This window comes from Meriones unguiculatus, chromosome 4, assembly GCF_030254825.1.
Source record: "Meriones unguiculatus strain TT.TT164.6M chromosome 4, Bangor_MerUng_6.1, whole genome shotgun sequence".
Classification (NCBI taxonomy): Eukaryota; Metazoa; Chordata; class Mammalia; order Rodentia; family Muridae; genus Meriones; species Meriones unguiculatus.
The window spans coordinates 73,301,695-73,322,012 of NC_083352.1; the positions used below are offsets into that span (position 1 = coordinate 73,301,695).

The 20,318-nt window shown below is 42.7% G+C and overlaps 1 protein-coding gene across 1 annotated transcript in view; it reads right to left on the minus strand.

Moving 5' to 3' along the window:
* Atg14 (autophagy related 14) overlaps positions 1-20,318 on the minus strand; it is a 33,456-nt gene that overhangs the window by 4,840 nt on the left and 8,298 nt on the right. Inside the window, exons 2-8 of the mRNA XM_021650853.2 lie at positions 13,881-13,943; positions 12,767-12,809; positions 8,024-8,105; positions 5,361-5,598; positions 3,095-3,324; positions 1,596-1,713; positions 148-238 (exon numbers count right to left, since the gene is read on the minus strand). Coding sequence (XP_021506528.1) covers positions 148-238; positions 1,596-1,713; positions 3,095-3,324; positions 5,361-5,598; positions 8,024-8,105; positions 12,767-12,809; positions 13,881-13,943 — 865 coding nt within the window. The remainder of the gene's footprint in view (positions 1-147; positions 239-1,595; positions 1,714-3,094; positions 3,325-5,360; positions 5,599-8,023; positions 8,106-12,766; positions 12,810-13,880; positions 13,944-20,318) is intronic.

Consider the following 20,318-nt stretch of genomic DNA (forward strand, 5'->3'; position numbering starts at 1 on the left):
AGATCCCTGTGAGTTCAAAGCCAGCCTGGTCTACAAAGTGAGTCCTGAACAACCAAGGCTACACAGATTTAAAAAAAAAAAAAAAATTTTTTTTTTTTGAAGCACAGCAAATTGAGAATGAGTTCAAAGTGCAAGGCTCTTACATACCTGAGAAGAACAAAGGTAAAGGATGTTTGTGTTCAGTTTCTTCACTGCTCGCGTCAGTTTCTGTTTGCTGAGGTTTTCTCCACAGAACTCACTGTAAGACAAGTATACGGCTTCTAAGAGTGCTCTCCAAGGAAGGTCTATGTTAAATCGCTCCTTCTGAAGGGTACGTCTGAACTACAGATCAGAGCCTGCACCGTACGTTCTTCCTCCTTAGTAGACTGCCTGAAACAGGCACTTCCTAAGCACTGCTTTGCTGCCCTCAGGGAGCGGTTCCACTCTTCTACAGAAACTACAAACGCATGGACCTAGGTGACTGAGCAACTCTGCTCATGCCATAGGAACTGGAAATGCTATGGAAATGTTAATGGGAAAGCATTTTCTGAAGCATCAGCAGGGGACCGGTATGTGTGGGGAAGGGAAAACTCAACAACCATCTACATTGTGCAGAATGACGGCTGCAGGCTCCATGGGGCACATGCAAGCTCCTCGTCAGCTCTACTGTCTCTGGCCTCTCAGGGCTTCCTAGCTTCCCTCCCTGGGGTTTTCTTCCTTAGTGTCCCCACCCAGAACTTGTTCCCTTCCTATTTCATGCCCTGGGCTGGGAATAGAGCTCAGAAGAAGAGATTTTTCCCAACTGGGTTCAATCCCCAGTACATAAAAACACAAAAACAGAAGAGGAGGGAAAAACACATGGCCCTCCTGCTTACGATGATTTCCACAGGCAAGGTCTGGCTGCTAATTACTTGAGCACACACCTATAAGTCCAGCAACCAGACACTGAGGCAAGAAGATCCTGAGCTCCAGGCCACACTAGGTGGCTACATGAGGAGACTGATTTAATACAAAAAAAGCAAACACTTTGTATAGCCTGCTACTATGCAGTCATAAGAAGCTCACATGCTGGAAACACAGGGGAACGGGAGGGTGGGAGGGCTTAATGTCAGCAAGGTGGGCTGTGTCTTTAAAATCTTAAACAAGTGTGGTGGTGCATATCTGTAATCCATCCCAGCACCCTGGGAGGCAAAGACAGGGGGAGCTCTGTGAGTTTGAGGCCAGCCTGGTCTACAAAGTCCAGGCAGCCAAGAAAAACCCTGTAAAACAAAACCCAAACCCAAACAACAACAAAACCAAAAAATACTTAAACGCGAGGTTATCATAAGAACAAAACAATTCCTCCTCCACAGCCTACTGTTACAGCTGGCTCAGCTCCAGTGCCCAGGACCTGCAGCATCCTCCCTACAAACCCTGACCCTTCCTCCTTTGGTTATCTCCCCAGGATTCAAATGGATTCTCTGCGGGCTCTGTAATGAAACTGGCGTCATCCTCTGAATCCAAACTTAGGTCAAACCTTCTCTGCTGACACTGGCGTTTCTCCTAGCTAGTGCAAGGACACACCAGCAACATGAGAAATCGATGAGGAAGACAGTATTGCCACCTTAGTTACTCGCCTGTTGCACAGCTTTTTAGGAAGATTGACATCAAGTATGTGAGACACGATGTTGACCAGCTGAGTGGCGTAGCACAGCGCGGCGCTGATGGTGTACGCGGGGTTGTTATGTTCCATGTCTGAGTGGGCACAAAACAACAGTCAAAGCACCTCAGCAAAAGTATCACGGAACCAGGAGTTTTCACTTGCAGTTTTACAATTACATTACTGACAATTAGGTGTCACCTGTACTGCATGGTCGGACACAAACAGTCCCAAATAAGCCAATCATAAGTGGAACTCAGGTCTAGACTGACTGGACCTGACCATGTATCACCTAAATGATTAATGACCAACTTGGCCCATTGTGACAACTCATACAGAAAAAGTGGGAGACTGAGGAAGGAGAATCAGAAGTCTGAGAAGCTAGCCTGAGCTACATAAGACCCTCCCTCAAAAACCAAGCACTAGGGTGCTGCAGATACGGCTTAGCAGTTAGGTGCACTCACAGCTCCTCCAGGTCTTGAATTCAGCTCCCAGCACCAGAGCTGAGTGGCTCACAACTGTATGTAACTCCAGGGTGATCCAAAACCCTCTTCTGGCCTCCACTTGTATATACACTCATGCACATACATTTATACAGACACACAGGTACAAATAATTAAAAAAAAAAATTTTAATCTTTAAAACAGGCAAGGGCTAGGCTTATAGTCACTTGCTTGTCTAACATGCGAAAGCCCTGGGCATGATCTCTAGCAATGTGTAACTCAAAAGCCACCTCCTCAGAAACGCCTTTTATGACTGCCCTATGCTATAGAAGGGTTGACACTTTCTTTGTACCTCTGTCCCTCCCCAAAATCTGCTGGTGTTCTCTTAGCACCAACTCAGCTTATGGTCCCTTGGCCATTCCTTTATAGGCTGGGATGGTTAGTTTTAATAATCCGCTTAACACAATCTGGAGTTCCCTGGAAGGGAAGATCAGTGGGGTCCTGTCTAGAGAGAGAGCAGCTGGCCTATGATCATGTCCGTGGCTTTGTCTTGATTATGTCAAGTGACATGAGAAGGCCTAGCCCACTGTGGACTCAGGCCATGAGCTATGTGAGAGTAAACAGTGAGCTGAACTCACACTGCCATGAGTAACTGCTGCAAGTCCCTGCCTTCCCTTTTCCCAGTGATGAACTGTAATCTGAAGCGCAAGCTAAAATAAATCCTTTTCTCCCCAAAGCTACTTTTTTGGGGGGCACTTTATAACAGAAGTGAAACCAGGACACCAGCCACCTTTCCAGGGAAGGACAAAGGTGACCCACCTTTCTCAGTCAACCTGTTATAATCAGCAGTTAGCACTGGCCATAACATAAAACAGACCCTCGTTAAACGTGCTGAGTGGCAGCTTTGTGCGGGGACAGTACCGTAAACGTGTGGAATGACTAAATGAGGTATTCTCCACACAAGGGCATTTCTACATCCATTTAGTACTTCAACACTGCAAAGTTCTAAACTCAGAGTATTTGTGCTTCTCACCAGGTCCCTGGGTTGTTTTCTTCTCTTCTACCCAATTATAGTAGGCAGAGTAGTCCCCATTGTTTGGAAGGCTAATCCAAGGGCCTGTAATGCTGATGCTGGTGTCACCGTTGTGGTCATCACAGACCCATCTTCCAGAGAGGTAAGTTGTTCTGCGGGCTTCAGCAAGCTTGCTCACCATGCTGGAAGTCATGGCACTGTCACTCTCTGAAGACACGTCTGCAGGATCTCTGCAAACAAGAAAGGTTAAAGAGGAAACTCTAAAACCACCTGAGTTGTTACAAAAGTAATAGTATATATCTAATACATATTAAAAAGATTACAAGCTAGAAGCTTGTCTTGTCCAGCCACATGCATGTGTGCACAGTCATGAGAAACACATTGTCAGCAAGTGTGGCAGTGTGAGCAGCACTGTGGAAGCATGTGAACAAAGACAAAAGCACATGGTACAGTATCATGGGACTACGTGCTCTATTGTCCATAGAAAGTCACTATGGGCCACCTGACTACATGTTTTCTTGGTAAAAAAAATTCCAACCTTATAAAAAAGTTTAAAGAGATTTAAAGGTTCACCCAAATTACCAATTCAGGAAAATGTGATAATCAAAATCAGAAAGCCTAGAGTCAATCTTCATAATGAAAACCAGCAAAATAAACAAAACACAACAATGAAGAAATTAGTCCAGTAAGATAGGGTCTCATGTATCCCAGGCTGGCTTTGAATTTGCTGTGCCACAGAGGCGCTGGTCCTCCTGCCTCAGCATCCTTAGAGCTAGAGTTAAAGGTGTGTGCCATCATGCCCAGCTACTGTGGACAGAAATCAGGTCGTTTACACCAGAGTACTACTAACTCATCTACAGCCCGACCCTACAGCGGCAAGAGTCCTGGTGAAATCCTCTTTTGTGGTCCTGGATGCAAATCCAGAAGCACACGCCGTGCTCAGGTGCTTGCTGATCCTTCAGGATGCAGATGCTGATGGCGGGTGTGGAAACCACCACCAGCTCCTTTGCTCTCTAACCCCCCAGTTTACCCCAACTGAGGGCCCTGTGTCTCCCGGTTCTCTCACTCTACCTAGACTGACAGTGAGTGACTAGTAACCATTCTTTATTGCCTCTTCCCCAGTCTCGACTTTGATGTGTGGCCAGATTTGGCTTCCTGAAAACTTAAGAGTTTCTGAGTTTTTGCTTCAAGGTTGAAAACCTATTCTGTCCCTGATCTTGCCAAGTAATCTATGTCTAGTAAGAGTTGGTCAAACTGCCCCTGATTGCACAGACCTGGGAGGTTTACACAAATAGACTTCAAGTAAAAGCTAGTCTGGACAACTTCAGGAGAAGGATGAGGGAGATGGCTCAGTGGTAAGAGCCCTTAGGCAGCAAGATTCAATCCTTCAGTGCCTACAGAAAGTCCAGATACAAAGCTGCTAAGTACTGTGGATTAGTAAAGAAAAGTTAAATTAATACAAACTGCCATAAAAACTGGTCAGGCGTTTGAGAGAGACATTGGTAGAACAGAAACGTATACTAACATTACATCCTGATGGAGAGAGATGAAGTAAGAGGCTAAAATGTACACCCTAGCCTCTTTTTTTTTTTTTTTTTTTTTTAAATAGTGCTGGAGATGGAACCTACCCTAGTAGGCAAGAGTGGAACACAGCCAGCCATTTTTTAAGTTTAAGTTGAGACAGGATCTCAGTAAGTTGCCCAGGGAATCCTCCTGCCTCACCCTCCAAGAGACTAGGATTACAAGTTTGAGCCAGTAAGCCCAGGTGAACTTTTTCAAAAGCACCCCAGATGGCTATGATAAATGGTGAGATAGGGAACCCCAGTTTTCTGAGAGTCCCTATGCACTAGAATCAAATCACAGTGCTGTCTCCTCAGTAGCTAACAGAATAAATGCCCACTACCAGGAAAGGTCAAGGCACTGAGTGTGTTCTTCTATACTAGTTCACACTCTGTCAAGTAAGTAATTTCAACCTCCATTTGGCAGCCAAGGGAATCAGGCTTATGGTTTCAAGAGTGTCTCTCATACACAACTAACAAACGCTGGCATGACTGTCTTTCCCCAAGAATGTGAGTCAGCAATGACCTGGAAGCTTTGTGACAGACACAGGCCACCCCGCCTGGCAGCCTGGCTACCTCCTGGCTTTACTGTTTGCTGAGGAAGATAAGAATCAAGTTTCACTACTAGGAAAACCAATGCTGACATGCTGAAAAAAGAGTCCCCAACACCTGGCCCTCCCATGCAAAAGCCTTCTCACTCACTGTACCTCACAGAAGTCTTCACTTCCTCGATTGGGAAGATGATGGAGGTGAGCTCTAGGATATGGGACCTTCGCAGGCGTGCCAGCCGGTCATAGTGACTCCTCAAGTCAATGGTTTTCTTCTCCACCAGGTCCCCGAGCTTGCGGTTGTGCCGCTGGATCTTCTCCTTTTTCTCTTGGTGCCGCTGTGCTCGGCTGTATAGCTTCTGGTTCTTTTCCTTGTTCTTGAGGAGGCCTTCAGAATCTACGGCACAGACCACAGCCTGTGTGAGCAGCCGTGCACATGAAGCCACCTCACTGCACCATTTCACTCTGGGCATTCCTCAACAGATCCTCTGGGCTGGAGTCTGAGGCTTGCTAGGGTCACTGTACCTAAGTTAACCTTCATTTGAGCCACAAAAGCAAACTGTGCACTCTTAAAACAGGCATCTAGGAATCAAATTCTCCAGCTCAAACCAAGCTCAGGGCCTTCCAGGAACAGCAACACCTCCTCTGGACCTCTGTGCTACCTCAGCAAGCACCCAACCTTTATTCCATTAGCTAGTCTACAATTGATTTAAGCCTTTCCACTCTCACTATTACTTGTAATTATCACTCACTTAAATGCCACCCATCTCTAGGTGGCTCAATTCCAACCTACTTATTGCCCTCTGTGTCATGTGTGTCTGTGTGTGTGTAAAAATGGTCCTCTTGCCTCAGCCTGCTGAATGCTGGGATTATAGGTGTGCATCACCATGCATGGCTATTGTACAATCTTTATAAACTACAGCCAATGCCTGGCAGTTCTTAAACACAGAGCAAACTTTTTAACCTCCAAACAGGCACAGCCACATTCCCTTTCACCCTGGCTCTGTTCAGTGCCTCTACACTCAGGTCTTCTCAGACAGCAACTGGATGAATGAATACTGAAGTAGCTCCTGTCCTGCACACACTCATCCCTGCACAGTCTGGGAATGTGCTTTATTTGCTTCTATTTTTCTCATTAGCAAGGCTCTGCCCATAAATGATCCCCAGCCCTGTTTCTCACAGCCTGCCTGTCTAGTTAAGGTAGTCTGAATGGGAATGGCCCCATAGACTCATGTTTGGATGGTTTACAATTGGAAGGTTTAGCAAGGATTGGCTGTGAGGCCTGAAACGCTTCCTGCTTTTCCCAAACTCTCTGCTTCCTGCTTGTGTAGCTTGAAACGTGAGCTCTCAGCTGCTCCAGCTCCCATGCCTTTGCTCCACTAGTTGGACACTAACTTCTGGAATCATAAGCTTTTTTTCACAGCTCTCTTGAAATAGTGTTTTACCACAGCAACAGAAAAGCAATTAAGACACTAATGTTGAGAAATAAATGTCTTGAAAATGTAAGATTTCTTAGAGGACATAAAATTTGACAGCCACCTACGGAGACATCTAAAGCATTTATCTGTAATGTGAAACAAGTACACATTTTACATACATGCATTCACTACGGGAAAAGCCATGGTTTCACGTTACTGCATGAGTATTGAGTATTACACGTTGAGTCCCACAGCACACCCTACCTTTCCTTTCAACTACTGCGAAACAGCAAATGTGCCTGTTGTTTGGTTTTTATGGTGTTGGTAATCAAGCCAAGAGCTGAAGGAATGCAAAGCACTGAAGTGAACTACATTCCCAGCCCTTCCCTTTTAGATGAAGACAGCTACTGAAAAACCTCTGCAAAAATCCCTGTGCAAATGTCTTACAGAGAAAGGCAAGCAGGCAGAGGCTCAGCTTCCCTGGTAAAACAATCCAGAACAGGGGGTTGTGCATGTGGCACTAGGGATGAGGAGAGAAGCTTGTAAATATCAGTCCGACCTGGGCTTCAGAGCAAGACCATTTCTCAATAAAGAGCCCAATCTAAAGAACAAAACGCTCAAAAAACTAGAACTTCTTCTTAAGACAGGATCTCTCTACGTAGCCCTGGCTTTCCTGGAACTGGTATCAAAGTCAAAACACTAAAAATACCATATGAAATTACCTCCAGAGTATATGTATAAGGTACATATGAAACACAAATGGATTTCATGTTAAGATGGGTACCAACACAATATTTCATTTTATTTTTATATATAATATATATGTGCTATATACATGTGTGCTATATATATACACACACATTCCAAGATTCAAGGAAATCTGAAATCTAAAATACAGTTTACAGGCATTTCACATTAGGGATTTGATATTTTCAACCCATAATAAAGTTTTCAGTCACTAACACCCTGTGACAGTCAATACTGCCAATGATAGGGCCAAGTACCATAGGAGACAAACCTCTGGCCATGTTTGTCAGCGAGTTCCTCGTTTGAGGTAACTGCAGATCCCCCTTAAGTGTGGGCTGCACAGTTTCTTGGGTTGATCCCTGACTGAAGGAAAAGAAGAAGCAAGCTAAGCAAGCACACACCTCCCTCCTTCCTGACTGTGGATGCAACGTGCCCCAGTACCTCAGGCTCCTGCTACTCAGACTCCTGTCTTGATGGACTGCATCCTCCAACTGTGAGCAGAATAAACCCTCCCTTCTTTAAAGATGCTTTTGCCAAGTGTATACTCACAGCAGGAGAAAATTAACCAACTCCTGTGCAACTCCACCTCTCACCATTCCACCCCATGAAACTCGCACAGGCCTCTTACTGGGGCTGCAGGGAAGGGAAATTACTTACTTTTCTTCATCTCTTCATTTCCTTTACATATTGTTTGTTTCAGCTGTTCAATCCTCATTTTGCATGACATTATTTTCCATCTCTTCAAAAAATATGCAACAAATATCACAAATGTTAGTCTCACAGGATTATCTACCTGAAATTACTGTTTATTTTCCAGTTTATCTTAGAAGACAGTGAAAAAAAGGCTATGGTAATTGCATTTGTTACAGCTGTTTGAACTTATGGTAGATTACAAAAGGGAAAGTATTTTTCTCATTCCATACAGTAGCTGCTGAAAAATTAACAAGAATGAAAGTTGGACAGTTCCTTCCCATGGGCTAGAGCACAGAGAAAAAGCTTCTGAACTTTCCCTATCCAGTACACAGCTGGCAACTAGCTAAACTGGATGTGGTGATGCTCACATGGAATCCTAGCTCTGGGGAGGTGGAGACACAGGGTTCAGGATTTCAAAGCCACCCTGAGCTACACAAAATCCCTGCTTCTAACCCATCAAAACACAAATAAACTAAAGATTCATTTCCTTATAGTATACATGTCATAGGGTCAAGGACACACATGGTGGCTTCCCCATGGACAGAGCAGATTCACAAATCAGCAACTGAGTTCCACACTCAGATGACTCAGAAAATTACACGAAGCTGCCCCTTTACATTACCAGGAATGGTACAGGCAAGCACAGCTCCCCCTAGTGAATAAAGCATCAATGCTTACAGGACCCCTGTGGTGGTTTGAATGAAATGGCCCCATAGACTCATGTTGTTTGACAACTTGGTCCCCAGTGGTGGAACTATATGTGAAGATTAGGAGGTGTGGTCTTGTTGTGGGAGGTGAATCACTGAAGGAAGGCTTTGAGGTTTCAAATGACTCCTTACATCCTCTTCTCTCTCTGCTCATGGTCATGGACCAACAGCTCTCAGCTGTTCCTTGGCTTCCCATAACAGGCTCTCAATGCTCTGAAACATTAAGCCAAATTAAGCTCTTTCTTTTATAAGTTGCCTTGGTCATGGCGTTTTGTCACAGCAACAGAAAAGTAACTAGGATATAGTCAGGTGTAGGCATAAATTTACTGGGTATTCAAATGCTAATTTCTGTAGGGGGGGGGCACATGACATATCTGGTTGCAATCCTTATTTGGAGAATCTCCAATCAATGTTGTGTAAACACTGCTCCCCTCTTGTCCCCAGATATACCAATAAAGCAACTTACAGCCAATCACTGAGCAGGGCTAGACTTCCTGCCAGCCAGGGGAGGAGGAGGTAAAAGAGAAAAGTGAGGAGATTGAGCCACCTGCAAAGAGGTCTGTGAGACATCAGGAGAGAGAGCTGGAACAAAGTGCAAATTTTTCTGGGATGTGTGCTGGGAGGAAGCCAAATTTGCTTAAAGGATTAAGAATAGAGTATGGTGGGTGCAGAGATGGCTCAGAGGTTAAGAGCACTGGCTGTTCTTCCAAAGGTCCTGAGTTCGATTCCCAGCAACTGCATGGTGGCTCATAACTGTCTATAATGAGATCTGGTGCTCTCTTCTGCAATACAAGCATACATGCAGTCAGTATAATGTATAAATAATAAATAAACCTTAAAAATAGAGTAATAACTGCTCAGTTACTGTGCTGTGAAGCTTATTATTAAACAAATATGAAAGTCATTTATTTGTGTGATAGCCAGATTAAGAAAGAAACTGAGAAACACACAGTTTTATAAAAATTATCCTATCAGCCAGGATTCATGGGTCCCAGAATGAACAGGTGAAAAATGGAATGGTTCCACTCTCACCCCTAGAGACCCACCAGGAAAATATTTGTTTCCTGTTCCAATGACTGTTCTGCTGCTTTAGTAATTTTAGTTGCAGAGTGGGCAGCACCCCCAACAGGAGACACAATAAACATACTGAATTGGAAGCTCAGACTTTCCCCTTGCCCACTTTGGCCTTCTGGTACCCTTGAGCCAACAGGCTAAGATAGTAATAGTGTTAGGAGGGGTGACTGACCCAGATTCCCAAGGGGATATTGGACTGCTTTTCCTCAATGGAAGTGAGAAATATTATGTCAGGAGTGCAGAAGACCCTCTAGATCATATCTTGGTGCTTTTATGCCCTGGGAAACTACAACAATCCATTCTGGGAAGGATGACAATGGACACAGACCCTTCAGAACGAAAAGTATGGGCCACTTCTCCAGGAAAAGGAGTCAAGGCCTGCTGAGGTGCTTGCTGAAAGTGGAGAAAATACAGAATGGATAGTAGAGAAGGATGGTTCTAAATATCACTTAAGGCCACTTGACTCTGCAATAATGTGGGTTATAACTGATATGCATGTTTCTGCCATATTTTGTTAATAATGTACTTATATAGATTTTTTCTTTCCTTGGTTTCTTTATCATGTGATATAATAACATTAATATTAATTCACCTCAAGGAATATTGCCAGCTATTCTAAAATATATCATGTGTTTTGTGGTAGTATGTGGGATATTAATATTATGCTAGGCATAAGTATGCCCTAGTTATTGTTTTCATTTGGAAATCAAGTATGACATATGATTGCATGGCAAGGTGACACAGGATGGTGCACTTGTGTGTCTGTTCTTGGTTATCAACTTGACATCTGGAATTAACTAAAAATTCAAGCAGCTGGACATACATGTGAGGGATATTTAGTTAATTGATCACATGAGGTGAGAACGTCCACTATGGATCATTTGGCATTGGAATACCCATCCTAAATCTGGGCCACACCTCATGGCAGCCTAAATGAAGCTTTTTGCCTGCTTTTCCTTATTCTCACTGCCAAGTTCATCTATCTTGCTGATGAGGCATTCCTTAACTGCCACTAGAGCCTACTTCTTTAGGATTCTGAAATACTGAAGACCATCTGAGACATCCAGCCTGTGGACCGTACAAATTTTGGATTCTTGGACTTTCTTTTGGGAGACAGCACTGTTGAACTAGTTGGACCACAGCCTATAAGCCTTGCAAATAAATCCCCTTTCTACATATATAAAGATTCACTCTGCTAGTTCTTTCCTTTAGAGAACCTTAATACACCTCCTCCTATTTTGATCTTGTGAGAACTATGCTATTATACAGTCCAGCCTGGCCTGGAACTAACTCATGATCTTCCTGCTTTGGTGTCTCCAGTGTGCATCACTAAGTCAGGCTGAGGATTCTACAGAAAATGAGAATGTTATAAAGATTTTAGAAAAGTTTTTATTGAACATCTTTTTTATTTATAATATTCACAGCATGAGTCATTTCTACCATAAATATTCTTTAAGTTTCATAAAAAATTATACATGCCTCCTTTTAAAAAAATTAGACCGGTGTAATCCCAGCACCCAGGAGGTTGAGGCAGGCACATCACTGTGAGTTTCAGGCTAGCCTGGTCTACAAATACAGTCCAGAAGAGCCAAGGCTACAGAGAGAAACCCCATCTTGAAAATCAAAACAAACAAACAAAAAAATATACTCTGCAGGAAAAAGGAAACATGAGTATTGTATGGAGTCATGAATACTCAGTATACAGTCCTTGATCCAGACACACTTCAGTGCTAATGCCAGTTCACCATGTATCATTTTTAGTATATTTGAGTATATTTTAGTATATTTAAATACACACACAAAGGGAATGATGGTACCTTACCCTTTTACCATTAAAAACTGTATCCTAAGTTATAGTTCCTTCGGATACATAAATACTAACCACATGTTTTTACATCATTAAAAATTGAATTGCCACAATAATTGGACATAGTTATGGGATTTGCTGTGACATTTCAATACATAGGCCATGGACTCTTTTCAATTCCTGAACCTAGAGCATTCCTTTATTACCTTCAGTAGCTACCCATAAGTTTCTGTGTCTGTACATTTCTTAGGAGGAACCTGTTGAACACACAAGTGTTCTATAAGCACCATAGGCCACCCTCACACCAAGTGAGTCTCTGTGATGCTTCCAACAGAGGAAAAGGTGTCAAAGTCCCTAATTCACACACTTGTGTCCATTTCCCCAGCTTAGTGGTTAATTTTATTTAATGTACAAGACTTTTAAATTAGTTTACTATGCCAAAATGCTTTCCTGTGACTTCTAAAGGTCCTAAGAACTGCAAACTTTAGATGTCCACTAGGACATGACCTTCTTTTGTTGTTGTTTGTTTTAAGCTGGCATGTCATGTGGCCTGGTGGCTCCAAGTCCTATCCCTCTTATCTTCACCTCCCAAATCCTGGGATTCCAGGTTCACAGACCATGAACAGCTCTTCCTGAATCTTCAGTATTTTACATTTAACCATGTGTTTATTATTAGTTAATTCTTGCAAAACAAATGCTCTACTGGTTCTGTATTACTATGCCAAGAGCAGACTTGTATAATTATCCTTTATGATGGTTGTATAATTTAATTGCCTCTCCCACTTGGTATATCTCCATGTAATAGTTCAGAAGGCCACATTATAAATATATTTAAACACCAGACTGTCAAATGTGCTGAAAAACTAAAAGAATTACTTCTTTAAGCTCTACCAACTTAAAAACATGCAGACTCAGCCAGGCGTGGTGGTGCATGTCTTCAATCCCAGCACTCAGGAGACAGAGGCAAGCAGATCACTGTGAGTTAGGGGCCAGCCTGGTCTACAAAAGTTCAGGACAGCCAAGGCTACACAGAGAAATCCTGTCTTGGAAAAAACAACAACAACAAAAAACCATGTAGACTGATATTGGATATTGGCATAAACACTTCCTGGAACTTACCAACTGATCTGTTAGCCGTTTTCCTTCCATCGCTTTTAATACTCTGTATGCGAAAGAGACATAATAAAACTGTTAATGCAAATCTTAGAAAGCTCTAAAGATATAAATCTATGTTCAAAAATATGTATATTGGTGTTCTGCCTACATGTGTATGTCTGTGCACATGGGTGTGCCTGGACCTGAGGAAGTGCCAGATGAGGGCATCAGGTCAGTCTTCTGGAGCTGGAGTTGCAGACTGTTGTTATTATGGGCTACCACATGGGGGCTGAGATGGGGGGGGCTGGGAAGGAAACCCAATGGCTCTTAAAGGCTGAGCCATCTCTCCAGCCCTGATTTTTTCTTTTGTTTTCAATACCGAATCTTGCTACATGCCTAGGTTAGTCTTGAACTCAGCCTTCTGATTATAGGTGCATACCGCCATGCCTAGCTAAGATCAGGTTTTAGGAATAGTGAAATGACAACAGACACCATAGGAGAGCTACTGGATCAGTTTAGGGCAAAAGGTTCTACGGAAAAATTATAAAACCTAAGGGGTAAGATAGTCATAAGGGTGCTGGCTAACAACTCACTCTAGGCCTCACCTAGACTTACTACACCAGAATGTCTGAGGCAAGAAGTCCAAAAATCTGCACCTTAAAACATTCCATCTCGACTACTGAATTTTTGTGTAGACAGCTGGAACTCTACTGCCCTAAGCTGCTTACATAAGACGGGCTGCCCTGCCCTTTACTGATAACCAAAGATGAGGAGAGCAGTGAGGTCCCATGGGAACCACCTGTGTGAACATTAATGTAGGTCTCATAGGGCATACTGCCACCACCAGTGCACAGGACCAGGCCAGTGACTCATCTGTCTAAACATCGACGGACTGCTGAGACTCCAGGTCTTGGCAAGGTTTTCTAGAAACTTGATATTCTCTGCTTCACTTCTCAGACACTCTTTCTTCCCCAAAACTGTAAAATCTGATACTCCACAAACTGAGCTATTGGGGCATTCTTCTCACAGCTTTAGAAGACAGTCTGCTAAATGAGCTGGCAATTCACAGATCTGCAACAGATCAAAGTCAAGCGGCAAGACACAACCTCTATCTACAACCTAAAAACTAAAAACTTACTCTTTTTGAAATTCTTCTTGCTTGCTCTTAAGTTGGCTTAGCCTTTCCTTCTTGTCAATAAACCTGCAAGAAAAAAAAAAAAACAACCTTGGTTTATTTATGTGCCCTTCCCCCACACACACAGTTTAATGAGACTCCACCAAGTTCTGAACTGATCACTTCTGCAAATGCCTGTGAAATCCTGAAAGTAAACACTTTGTTTTTCAAGACAGGGTTTCTCTGTGTAGCCTGGGATGCTCTGGACTCACTTTGTAGATCAGGTTGGCCTCAAACTCAGCAATTCACCTACCTCTGCCTCCCAAGTGCTGGGATTAAAGGCATTCACCACAAACATCACCATAACCTGTAAATACTTTCTAAATAGGATGCAAACAGCTTCTCACCACCAGGTATTTTTTAACCAAGTTGGAATTGTCAACTTTAAAGCTCTTTTCTGGCTTTTTGTAGGTTCTATCCTGTGCCTCAATGCTTACTGTTTTCCAACACACACATATCAGAATACTAGCATAAAAAACATTTGTTCTTTTTTAAGACATGGTCTCATGCTATAGCCCTAGCTGACCTAGAACTCCTATGAGACCAAGCTGGGCTTGAACTCTCAGATCTGCCTGGCTCTGCCTCCCAAATGATGTGATTAAAGCAATGACTGGCTATGCAACAGCACCCCTAATGTGAATTTGAATACAAGAAAGTTGAGGCTTTCATTATGAAAAGAATCTTTAGTTGAAAACTTAATGTAATCCTGCTTTCCTTTACAAATTGAGTCCTTACAACTTCTGAAGTAGAACTTTTTCCAAGGGAGGCTTACAAGTTAAAGTTAGTGAAGGAAGGCATATCATACCATTTCTCTAGGCTTCTTAGTCGTCTACTGCTATCACTTTCACTTTCTTCGGGCTACTCTTTGGGTTAAGTTTTGGTTTGTGGTAATTTAGAATAATTTACCTCTCTCTTAATTTAAAATTTTATTTGACATACTAAAAATTAAAAATCAGGGCTGGCTTAGTGGTTAGGCACTTGTGTTCTTACGGGACTTGGGTTTGATTCCAAGCACCCACGTGGCAGCTCACACCATATGTACTACAGTTTCAGGTGATCCAATGTCCTCTGCTAACCTACACCCCCCCCACACACACACCAGGTACACACTTCACAAACATGTATATGACAAAACACTCATATATGTCTAAATAAATAAAACCATTTTTTATTTTAAAACTTAGCAGGTAATATTTTCATACATAAATGGATTGTGTAATATTTACATCTGCTTAAGCATATCAATGTCCTCAAACATTTATTGTGTCTTTAAGATAACCAAACTCAAGACTTTTAAAAAAATCTACCTTACACAATTACCTATAATCATCCTACTACACACCAGGACTTCCAGCTCTTACCTAACTATAACTAATCAAACTTCTGGTACTCTCCCTCCTTCCCAGCCTCTGTAACTACCATCACAGACTCTCAACTAAGACCAACTCTTTTATCCTTATTTCTATTTGTGTGTTTATTTCTTTGTTTTCAAGACTGGGTTTCTCTGTGCAGCCTTAACTGTTCTGGACTTGGATTTTTAGACCAGGCTGCCCTTGAACTCAGAGATCCACCTGCCTCTGCCTCCCTGAGTGCTGGCATTACAGGCAGCTGAGGCCAACTCTTTTAGCTCACACATGCAAGAAAGACCATGGGGTACTTAATCTCTCTGTGCCTGGCCTCTTTCACTTAACCCTACAACCATGTTGTTGAGAATAGTTTTTAACAGAACATGAAGTTGTATTGAATTATTTTATTGTTTTTGGAGACAGGGTTTCTCTGTGTAGCCCTGGCTGTTCTGGAACTCTTTGTAGACCAGGCTGGCCTCAAACTCACAGAGATCTACCTGAATCTGCCTCCCCAGTGCCAGGATTACAGGTATGCACCACCGAGCCTGCTCAGAATATGAATTTTTAAATGTCCACTCTCAGCATCACTAAAGTTGCAGCCTACAATTTCTGATAATGTATATTTTTATCATTTAGTTTTAAATTTCTTTGCCCATAATTATTTAGAACTGTCATCATATGGTTTCCATATACAGGCGTTTTTACGTAACTTCTTATTACTTTTCTTTTTTTGTTTGGTTTCAAGACAGCATCTCACTACATAGCCCTAGCTGGCCTGGAACTCAAAACAGAGTTCCACCTGCCTCTGCCTCCTAAGTGCTGGGATTAAGTCTTACTATTTTTCTAATTTAATATTGTTATAGTCACAAACTACACTCCATGAGTTTTCAAGGTCCATATTTGTTCTGTCTGTGAAAGTTCCACATACACTTGAAAGAATGTTTCTGCAGCCATTTGGCACAGTATAAATAACTGCCATCAAGTTGAAAGTGGCTGACAATATCTGGAGACCTGCAGCTTGTTGTGCAATTAGGATTTGGGGGTGAAAGTATGGCTAACACCGTGCAAACAATTAGGAAATGAGCAAATATCAGCTAACGTGCATTGGAGTCCAAGAACAAAATCCCAGCATAAACACAAAACAGAACTGCCACCACAGGGGGGAAAAAAGAATGAATCCAGACAAGCAGCTCTCTTTAAGACACTTTCTCTAATGCCCATGTTTAAAACACACCAGACCCTTACTTCTAACTCAGTGTCTCTCAGCCTTCCTCGAGTGGCCACCCCTTAGTAGTGCTACCCATGTGGTGAACCCCCACAACCACAAAATTATTTCAATTGTTACTTCATAATTGTATTTGTGCTACTGTTATGAATGATTATGGAAGTATCTGATATGCAGATGGTCTTAGGCAACCCCCATGAAAGGGTGGTGCCAGTCCCCAAAAAGGTCTCAACTCACAGTTTGAGAACCTCTGCTCTTAGATGAACGGGATAACATAATCTAATCATCACCTTATCATGTAGCACTGAAAATATGTAACGTATACTAAACAAATAAAGCCAGCAAGTTTATATATGACAAGTCAAGCTCCTCAGAAGAGTCCCATCACTACAGAAATTTCTACTAGACAGCACTACAGTGTTCGATAAATAGCAATTGCATGCAACAACTGAGTGAGAACCCAAGCCCATAGTCAGCTAGAAAGCAGGCATTTACCAGGAGCCTGCAAAGCAGAACATGCATGCTTTAGAGTTAAGAGCTGCAGACTTGTGACCTCACACTTCCCCTGCTTTGCACTAAACAGTAAACTAGGCATGGTAGGGCATGCCCATAATGTTGCACTCAGGAGACTGAGGCAGGAGGATCCTGAGTTCTAAGGCAGCTTGGACTACAGAGCAAGATTTGGGGAGACAGAGACTAAAGTGGCATTTGCTTTAGCTTCAATAGCAGTAACAGAGTCAAACTCACAGAGCTCTCACACTAGGCAGAAAGCTGGTATGTATGGTAAAATCTTGCTTTCATGAGCTATAAAAGTGAGATAATAAACCCAGAGGCAGAGGCAGGTGGATCCCGAAGTTCAAGGTCAGCCTGGTGTCTGCGAGCTGTAGAACTCCAGGACAGCCAACGCTACACCTTCTCCAAAAACAACAACAAAGTGAGTAACAGATGGGTCTAACCAGAAAGTCTATATTGTGCTGGTTAAGTCTGATGAGCTGTCTTAGAAATGGTAACAGAAAACAAACAAACAAAAAAACCACAACAACAAATCCTTAACACATATAGGTAACATCAGGAATAATATCATAATAATAACATCAGGATAACAGTAACACAGAAATCAAATACTTTGAGTTACGTTATCCTTCACAAAAGAAATTAAAAATAGTGCTACAAAAGAAGAACCCAGGCTACACTACAAAGCAGCAGAGATAGACAGGAAGGACCTTGGCTGCTGGGCACTTGCTCACTCAAACACTCATCCATTCTCCACATTCTCCATTCCACTGCTCACAGAAATGGATTCATCCCACCATCCTGTGTAAAGAAAAACAGTCACCACATTCAAAGAAGTCTTAATAGTTTATGTTTTGTCTTAAAACAGGATGTGTGGGGAGTGGATTCCTCTTTTATGCACCCTTTTTGCAAACTGGTCAGCACCACCGATGGTCTATCTTGTTCACCGCTGGCTGGCACGAAGCTGCTTACACAGCCCTTGCTGACGGGCACACTGCTGCCCTCACAGGCTCACTACTACCAGCAACAAGGAAGATGCTCACACTGCGGTCTTTGCCAACTGTTCTGACACATCCTTACAAATGAGGCAAGATTCTGGGTGAAAGAATATTCATATGCAAAATTTCCTCTAGAACATTTCACAGATTTATCACCCCACAGAGAGTAGGTAACAGGACTGACTCCCCAAGTTCTGAAAATGTGTTGTCAGTCTCTGCCATCCTCCTTGCTGGTTTGCCTGCTTGTACTTTACTGTCAAAGGCTCAGGTTTTTGTGGGGTTTTTTTTGTTTGGTTGGTTTAGATTGGTTTTGGTTTTTCAAGACAGGGTTTCTCTGTGTAGCCCTAGCTGTCCTGGACTTGCTTTGTGGGCCAGGCTGGCTTCGAACTCACTGAGATGCCCTTGCCCCTGCCTCTCTGAGTGCTGGGATTACACCTTGCCTGGCTAAGGTTCAGTATTTTTAGAGCCAGCTAGTGTCTTGTTCTTCTGCTATTCCCTGTCAATACCCTTTATCCATTTTCTATCATTTTTTTCTTTTAAAAATTACCAGCCATGTGCAGTGGCATATGCCTGTAATCCCAGCACTGAGGGAGACAGAGGCAGGTAGTCCAGGACAGGCAAGGCTACACAGAGAAACCCTGTCTCAGAAAAAAATATATATATATTATTACCATGGAAATTAGGTATTTTTCTTTGGCTCATGGTACAATCATGCTTTTCTTACTATTTTCTTACTGCTTATGAAAATTCTGTCCTACTCTTGTTATTTAATGACATTTTCTGAAATGACTCTGCCAATAAACTTTAATTCCCCTCCCAAGTTAAAAATGCCTATTTCTTTTAGACAAGGTCTCACTATATAGCTCTGGCTTGACATGAACTCACTACGTGGTCAAAGCTCTCAAGTCAGAGAAATCCATTTGTTTTTTGCCTCTTAGTGCTGGGATCACTCAGCTTACAAATGTCTTCTAAAGAAAAGTGTGGTAGCACAGGCCTATATTCTCAGCCTCTGGTATTTATTACATTCCTCATTACTTACATTTTTAGGGCATATTTCTTTAAGCAAACTTGTTCCTTTAAATTAATTGTTGCTTCTTAAATTCTTCCACAATTTTGAATTTTTTCGCCATTAGAAAGTACTTGTCCAGGACAGCCAGAACTGTTACACAGAGAAACCCAGTCTTGGAAAACTATGATAGATAGACAGATAGATAGATAGACAGACAGACAGACAGACAGACAGACATATGTGCGTACATACATAGGCAAGCAGGCAGGCAGGCAGAGATAGAGAACCTGTCTTCATGTTCTACTGCTGTGTGTGCAGAGACACCATGACCAAGGCAACTCATAAAAGAAAATATTTAAGTGGGGACATACAGTATTGGAGGCTTAGCCCATGATCATCATGGTGAGAAGCATGGTGGCATACAGCAGTCATGCTGCTGGAGAGGCAGCTAAGAGCTGCATCCTGATCCTCAGGTAGCAGGCAGCGAGAATGAAACCCACCTCTAGTGACATAGCCCCTCCAACAAGACCACGCCTCCTAATCCTACCCTGACAGCTCCTCACCTGGGAACTAAGCATGTAACTTTGGGAGCATATGGGGCCAATCTCGCTCAAACCACAGTTGTCTTTCATATCAGCTGTCACGTACGTAGGAGAGGGTGTTCACTAAGAACTCAGTGTGGCAATATGTATACATTAGCTCAGAACGATGGGAACTTTCTGAGAGTGATACCACTCTTCTACACTGAAGTGTGAAGATGACTGAAAAATAGGGAGAGGACAGGCATTATAGGCAAAATCCTGCAGTGTGAAATTTTTCTTTGTCCCATGCTGACACCTTTGTACCCACCAAACAACTGTCTGTGACAGCACTATGACTGCTAAAAGAGGCAGTGATTATCATAATTCCACTGATCTTAGTCAGATCTCTGAACTCAAGGCCAGCCTGGTACAGAGCAAATTTCAGGTAAAGAAAAGCTTAGGTCCAGGAGCAGTGGTACTAGCCTTCAATCCCAGCACTCAGGAGACAGTTCTGTTCAGGCGACTGAGTCAGTGAGTTAAAAGGCATTGCATTGGAGATGAGTTCATGGCAGTTCAGTTCATGAAGTTCAGAGGCAGTCTTAACAGGAGAGTTTTACAGAGACAGGTTGAAGAGAGAATGAGCCAGAGAATGAGAAGCAGCCAGAACACTAGAACAGATTGCTAGAGTTAGTTTGAGCCAAGCAGAGCAATTCAAAGAGTGAGAGAGAAGCCAGATTAAATCAGTTAGCTTATAGGATAGTTTGAGCCAGAAAAGCTGAGTTGAACCAGC